At 47.2% G+C, this 8,038-nt stretch overlaps 1 protein-coding gene across 1 annotated transcript; it reads left to right on the forward strand.

Annotated features, from left to right (window-relative positions):
* Nucleotides 1–395: 395 nt before the first annotated feature.
* Nucleotides 396–1,517, forward strand: LOC123082334 (uncharacterized). The gene has a single exon (XM_044504685.1). The coding sequence runs from the start codon at nucleotides 737–739 to the stop codon at nucleotides 1,301–1,303; it is 567 nt and encodes a 188-aa protein (XP_044360620.1). The 5' UTR covers nucleotides 396–736; the 3' UTR covers nucleotides 1,304–1,517.
* Nucleotides 1,518–8,038: the final 6,521 nt, after the last annotated feature.

Raw genomic sequence — 8,038 nt, forward strand, 5'->3', positions numbered from 1 at the left:
GCAAATAGAGTAACATAATATGTTACCATCACATAGCGGTTTCCAATGCATAATGAGTCTACAAAGTAATAAATGAAGGCAACTATGTTACCACACCTATGACACTACCCACTATGAAGGTAGTAATATAGACTAGTAACATATGTATGTTACTAGTCTAAGTTACTCTCCACTATGACCAGCCTAAGAAGGTGGAATGAGGGCGCAAGCGATGCTAAGATTCGTGGACAATCGGACGGCAAAAAGAAAACAGCCCGGAGGCCAAATGAAAACCAGATGGCCGGAAATTACGGAAACTGCTCCCCATACTCCTCCTCTGTGGAAGATCGCTCCAAAAAAAAAAGATGAGCCGCCAAATATCCGCGTCATGCTGCGTCGGACGCAATACCGTGCGCCGCGCCTCATCCTCGAGCGAGGCGAGCGCGCGCGTGGCCCTCGACGACGTGACCCGAGCCCCCATAGTCAAAGCCAATAATTCCATTCCCAATTCCCTACTCGCCATCGCCATTGGCGGGCTGGAGCAACCCTTGTCAAACTTCTCCACCCCACATCGCAAATTAAATTCCCTCTCGCCTGTCGCCCGCTAGCTCTGCCTCATCCTCCCATACGCCGTCTCGCCCGGCGCAAAGTTTATAATCCCGGCGCGAGATCGAGATCGAGAGAGGCGCCGAGGGTGCATCGTGCATGGTTTAATTTGTGGCGCGACTGCGGGAGCCGGAGAGCGAGCGTGTTAAATATGGGCATCCTGGATCACTCGGAGGAGGAGGAGGAGGAGGGGAGCCACTGCGGCGGAGGCGCGAGGTTTGGGGCGCGGCGGCAGAAGCCGAGGTCCAAGAGCCACCACCAGCTGCTGCTCATGGACAGCGTCGGCGGGGGCAAGGCCGGCGCGGACGGGGAGTGCGCGTCGGAGGAGGAGGAGATCGTGCCGCTGCCGGAGTACGAGCGGCTGTCCCAATCCGCGCGCCTCCCGGACGACGACCGGGCTGGCGCCGAGGACCCGCCTCCCCCGGCCGAGCGGGGCGCGTCCCTGACGCCCCCGCCGCGGCAGCAGCAGAAGCCGGCGGCGTGGAGGCTGCTCCAGTACGTGCGGTCCATGCACAGGTCGTCGGCGGGGGTCGTGGTCGCCGGCGCGTACTGCGGCGGCTCGTCGGACGGCGACTCCAAGAGCTCCGACGGCGAGAAGGAGGGGGTCGACGGCGATGGAGATGAGGAGGGGAGGAAGGAGAAGGAGCAGCGGAAGAAGAAGCGCTCCTCGTGGCTGCCGGACCCCGACCGCCGGTGGCCGGTGCAGGGGTTCTACTAGGGTGCAGGTCTTCGCCGTGTGTCGTGGACTTGTCGTCGCGTTTAATTCTCTTCGTTGATTCGACTACTACGTGCTGTGTCTGACGTGTCACCTACTCTGTGTCTTCGCTGATCTTGTTCAGGTTTGTTTCCTTTCCCTTTCCTCGTGGTTTCGATGTCGTTGACGATGAGCAGCAAAATGATGGCTACTCCTCTATCTACATTGGCTTTCCTTCTGAGTTGTGACCCTTGAGTTTTCCGGTCGATCGAAGCTGGGTGTGCATGCGTGTGTTCATATTTTCTTGTCAAGGTTGAGAAGAAGATGCAAAGATCGTGCGAAAGATTTCGCACGCCAAAATCCGCGGTCAATAGCTCTTGGAGACAAACTCCGAATTCAAGCCGATCTTGTTTCGCGATAATCTTAAAGTGTGAGTGTGATTTAGTAGCAACAATGCACAGTGGAAACACACCATACAATTGAGGCAATGAGTTGACACACGTGATGCAAATTGAAAGCACGTCATCAACCACATTGTTGTCAATTACACCATGTTCTTTTGTGAGCAGTTACTATAACACGTTCCGCCAAATTTCATCAAGCCTTCCCCGCAAAAAAAAAATCATCAAGCCTAGAAGAGACTATCAAAGGGAAATGCCCTATGCCTCTGGAGTTTTCGGTGAAACCTCATACGCCGCATGTCGATGATCCCCCAAGCATACCATGGCCATGCCCACCTTCGGGGCGGGCTGCACTTTCGGTCGATAGCTCCTTCGGCTCAAATGATGGTAATGCTGGGACAAGGACGATTTTAAGAGATGACAAGGATACGATGATCTTCGCTGCTTACAGAGGGCTGTTTCATTGCAATGAGTCGCTTGCCCGGCCGTCCTCTTCTCCAGCGTGACAATGCTCCGCGACGAGGAGCCGCCACCACCACAGCCATCAAGGTAGTGTAGGAGGCGCCCGCGTGTCTTCGAGAACGCCGGCGGCACCTCCTCTTTCACGGTCTTGCCGTGCCAGTCTTGTCGTGATCCAAACAACCATATATATACAAAGTCTTGCAGTCCAAGTATTTCCTGGATACTTCTTTCCGGAGAGCTCAATCCAATGTCTCTAAACATGCATTTTAGGCATCCATTCTAAAAGTCAGACCTATCTTCTTTGTACCAACTCACACAAAAGGCAGCGTTTCTCGCTCTCCATGGGATAACTCTTGGGACTCTATTTATCATCACCTTGTTATCTAAGGATAGTAATTTTGTTTACCCTGCTCTGGTAAAAGACTTTGGGTCCCTAATTAAAAAAACAATGGAATGTTGAACTTATTGACCCTTTCTGTTATGTTGATACAACTTATAAAGCAGGTTTCAATTATTCACTCAGATGACAATGATCTCTTGCGCTGGAAACCAATACCCACAGGGAAATTCTCTTCCAAGAGTGCATGCAAGCTTTGGAAGGCAAAGGATATGGTACCAAGGATTCAAACATTTACATGGAGATTACTTAGGATAGCGCTTCCAATGGGTAAAAGAGCAGGCAACTACTCAAAACATATATAAGTAAATTATGCAAAAGATGTGATACTGAAGAGGATGATTTGCACATATTTTTCAATTGCCCCTTTGCTAGAGCTGATTGGTTTGCAAATCCTTGGCATATGAGAACTGATCTTTTAATGCAAAACTCTGATTCTCTAGCCTTTGTTGTTTTAAACATTCAGAGCTCTACTTTAAGCAACAAACTTTTTCAAAGGAAAGACACTTCTCCTGTGTGTGCGATGGCGGAAACGTCTTACCCGATGAGGGCGACATGTACGTGTTTATATAGCAGGGGCGCTCCTCCCTGTACAGCGCATACAAGTTGTTGGAGATTACATCTTGGAGAGAAAGAAAGATCTCTTAGATAGAGATAAACCTTAACAACCTAGTCTATCTAACTAGGACTCCTAAGAACCGAAGCAAACAAGATGGTGTGGCAGATATGATGCGTGTTTGACACCCCCCCTTAATCACAACTTCATTAAGTTGAGATTATGTCTGAAGTTCTCAAAGCTTCTCATAGGTAAAGCCTTAGTAAAACCATCTGCAAGCTGATCTTTGGAATGAATGAAGCGAATATCAAGTTTCTTTTGAGCAACTCTCTCTCGAACAAAATGAAAATATATTTCAATATGCTTTGTTCTTGCATGAAAAACTGGATTAGCAGACAAATAAGTTGTACCAAGATTGTCACACCACACACATGGAGCTGGTGTGTTCTTTATACCCAGTTCTTTCAGCATGGATTGAACCCATATAATTTCAGTTGTAGCATTTGCAAGTGCTTTATATTCTGCCTCTGTGCTAGATCTGGGAACAGTGGCTTGTTTTCGAGCACACCATGAAATCAGATTTGGTCCAAAAAAGATTGCAAAGCCACCAGTGGAGCGCCTGTCATCCAAGCACCCTGCCCAGTCTGAGTCAGAAAAGGCACTAACCAGATTAGAGGATGATCTGCTGAAATCTAAGCCAATACTCAAAGTTCCTTTGACATATCTCACTATGCGTTTTGTGTTGGAAATATGCCCTAGAGGCAATAATAAAATGGTTATTATTATATTTCCTTGTTCATGATAATTGTCTATTGTTCATGCTGTAATTGTGTTATCCGGAAATCGTAATACATGTGTGAATACATAGACCACAACATGTCCCTAGTGAGCCTCTAGTTGACTAGCTCGTTGATCAATAGATGGTTACGGTTTCCTGACCATGGACATTGGATGTCATTGATAACGGGATCACATCATTAGGAGAATGATGTGATGGACAAGACCCAATCCTAAGCATAGCACAAGATCGTGTAGTTCGTCTGCTAGAGCTTTTCTAAGTGTCAAGTATCATTTCCTTAGACCATGAGATTGTGCAACTCCCGGATACCGTAGGAGTGCTTTGGGTGTACCTGAAGGAAATATGCCCTAGAGGCAATAATAAAGTTATTATTTATTTCCTTATATCATGATAAATGTTTCTTATTCATGCTAGAATTGTATTAACTGGAAACATAATACATGTGTGAATACATAGACAAACAAAGTGTCACTAGTATGCCTCTACTTGACTAGCTCGTTAATCAAAGATGGTTATGTTTCCTAACCATGAACAATGAGTTGTTATTTGATTAACGAGGTCACATCATTAGTTGAATGATCTGATTGACATGACCCATTCCATTAGCTTAGCACCCGATCGTTTAGTATGTTGCTATTGCTTTCTTCATGACTTATACATGTTCCTATGACTATGAGATTATGCAACTCCCGTTTGCCGGAGGAACACTTTGGGTGCTACCAAACGTCACAACGTAACTGGGTGATTATAAAGGAGCATTACAGGTGTCTCCAAAGGTAGATGTTGGGTTGGCGTATTTCGAGATTAGGATTTGTCACTCCGATTGTCGGAGAGGTATCTCTGGGCCCTCTCGGTAATGCACATCACATAAGCCTTGCAAGCATTGCAACTAATGAGTTAGTTGCGGGATGATGTATTACAGAACGAGTAAAGAGACTTGCCGGTAACGAGATTGAACTAGGTATTGGATACCGACGATCGAATCTCGGGCAAGTAACATACCGATGACAAAGGGAACAACGTATGTTGTTATGCGGTCTGACCGATAAAGATCTTCGTAGAATATGTAGGAGCCAATATGGGCATCCAGGTCCCGCTATTGGTTATTGACCGGAGACATGTCTCGGTCATGTCTACATTGTTCTCGAACCCGTAGGGTCCGCACGCTTAAGGTTACGATGACAGTTAGATTATGAGTTTATGCATTTTGATGTACCGAAGTTAGTTCAGAGTCCCGGATGTGATCACGGACATGACGAGGAGTCTCGAAATGGTCGAGACATAAAGATTGATATATTGGAAGCCTATGTTTGGATATCGGAAGTGTTCCGGGTGAAATCGGGATTTTACCGAAGTACCGGGAGGTTAGCGGAACCCCCCGGGAACCATATGGGCCTTAGTGGGCCTTAGTGGGCCTTAGTGGAAAGGAGAAAGGGGCAGCCCAAGGTGGCCGCGCGCCTCCCCCCTTCCCCTAGTCCTATTAGGACTAGGAGAGGTGGCCGGCCCCCTCTCTCTCTTCCCCCCCCCCGAGGAATCCTATTCCAACTAGGATTGGGGGGGGGGGATCCTACTCCCGGAGGGAGTAGGACTCTCCTGGCGTGCCCCTTGTGGCCGGCCAGCCTCCCCCCTTTAGTCCTTTATATACTGAGGTAGAGGCACCCTAGAACACACAAGTTGATCCACGTGATCTATTCCTTAGCCGTGTGCAGTGCCCCCAGCCACCATAGTCCTCGATAATACTGTAGCGGAGTTTAGGCGAAGCCCTGCTGCTGTAGTACATCAAGATCATCACCACGCCGTCGTGCTGACGGAACTCTTCCCCGACACTTTGCTGGATCAGAGTCCGGGGATCGTCATCGAGCTAAACGTGTGCTCGAACTCGGAGGTGCCGTAGTTTCGGTGCTTGATCGGTTGGATCGCGAAGACGTACGACTACTTCCTCTACGTTGTGTCAACGCTTCCGCAGTCGGTCTGCGTTGGGTACGTAGACAACACTCTCCCCTCTCGTTGCTATGCATCACATGATCTTGCGTGTGCGTAGGAAAATTTTGAAATTACTACGAAACCCAACAGTGGCATCCGAGCCTAGGTTATTTATGTTGATGTTATATGCACGAGTAGAACACAAGTGAGTTGTGGGCGATATAAGTCATACTGCCTACCAGCATGTCATACTTTGGTTCGGCGGTATTGTTGGACGAGACGACCCGGACCAACATTACGCGTACGCTTACGCGAGACCGGTTTCCCCGATGTGCTTTGCACACAGGTGGCTTGCGGGCGACTGTCTCTCCAACTTTAGCTGAACCGAGTGTGGCTACGCCCGGTCCTTGCGAAGGTTAAAATGGAGTCTATTTGACAAACTATCGTTGTGGTTTTGATGCGTAGGTGAGATTGGTTCTTACTTAAGCCCGTAGCAGCCACGTAAAACTTGCAACAACAAAGTAGAGGACGTCTAACTTGTTTTTGCAGGGCATGTTGTGATGTGATATGGTCAAGACATGATGCTGAATTTTATTGTATGAGATGATCATGTTTTGTAACCGAGTTATCGGCAACTGGTAGGAGCCATATGGTTGTCGCTTTATTGTATGCAATGAAATCGCGATGTAATGCTTTACTTTATTACTAAGCGGTAGTGATAGTCGTGGAAGCATAAGATTGGCGAGATGACAAACGATGTTGCGATGGAGATCAAGGTGTCGCGCCGGTGACGATGGTGATCATGACGGTGCTTCGAAGATGGAGATCACAAGCACAAGATGATGATGGCCATATCGTATCACTTATATTGATTGCATGTGATGTTTATCCTTTTATGCATCTTATCTTGCTTTGATTGACGGTAGCATTATAAGATGATCTCTCACTAAATTATCAAGAAGTGTTCTCCCTGAGTATGCACCGTTGCCAAAGTTCATCGTGCCCAGACACCACGTGATGATCGGGTGTGATAAGCTCTACGTCCATCTACAACGGGTGCAAGCCAGTTTTGCACACGCAGAATACTCAGGTTAAACTTGACGAGCCTAGCATATGCAGATATGGCCTCGGAACACGGAGACCGAAAGGTCGAGCGTGAATCATATAGTAGATATGATCAACATAACGATGTTCACCATTGAAAACTACTCCATCTCACGTGATGATCGGTTATGGTTTAGTTGATTTGGATCACGTGATCACTTAGAGGATTAGAGGGATGTCTATCTAAGTGGGAGTTCTTAAGTAATTTGATTAATTGAACTTAAACTTATCATGAACTTAGTACCTGATAGTATCTTGCTTGTTTATGTTGATTGTAGATAGATGGCTCGTGCTGTTGTTCCGTTGAATTTTAATGCGTTCCTTGAGAAAGCAAAGTTGAAAGATGATGGTAGCAATTACACGGACTGGGTCCGTAACTTGAGGATTATCCTCATTGCTGCTCAGAAGAATTACGTCCTGGAAGCACCGCTGGGTGCCAGGCCTGCTGCTGGAGCAACACCAGATGTTATGAACGTCTGGCAGAGCAAAGCTGATGACTACTCGATAGTTCAGTGTGCCATGCTTTACGGCTTAGAATCGGGACTTCAACGACGTTTTGAACGTCATGGAGCATATGAGATGTTCCAGGAGTTGAAGTTAATATTTCAAGCAAATGCCCGGATTGAGAGATATGAAGTCTCCAATAAGTTCTATAGCTGCAAGATGGAGGAGAACAGTTCTGTCAGTGAGCATATACTCAAAATGTCTGGGTATAATAATCACTTGATTCAGATGGGAGTTAATCTTCCAGATGATTGCGTCATTGACAGAATTCTCCAATCACTGCCACCAAGCTACAAGAGCTTCGTGATGAACTATAATATGCAAGGGATGAACAAGACTATTCCCGAGCTCTTCGCAATGCTGAAAGCTGCGGAGGTAGAAATCAAGAAGGAGCATCAAGTGTTGATGGTTAACAAGACCACTAGTTTCAAGAAAAAGGGCAAAGGGAAGAAGAAGGGGAACTTCAAGAAGAACGGCAAGCAAGTTGCTGCTCAGGAGAAGAAACCCAAGTCTGGACCTAAGCCTGAAACTGAGTGCTTCTACTGCAAGCAGACTGGTCACTGGAAGCGGAACTGCCCCAAGTATTTGGCGGATAAGAAGGATGGCAAGGTGA

The sequence above is a fragment of the Triticum aestivum genome, chromosome 4A (genome assembly GCF_018294505.1).
Source record: "Triticum aestivum cultivar Chinese Spring chromosome 4A, IWGSC CS RefSeq v2.1, whole genome shotgun sequence".
NCBI lineage: Eukaryota > Viridiplantae > Streptophyta > Magnoliopsida > Poales > Poaceae > Triticum > Triticum aestivum.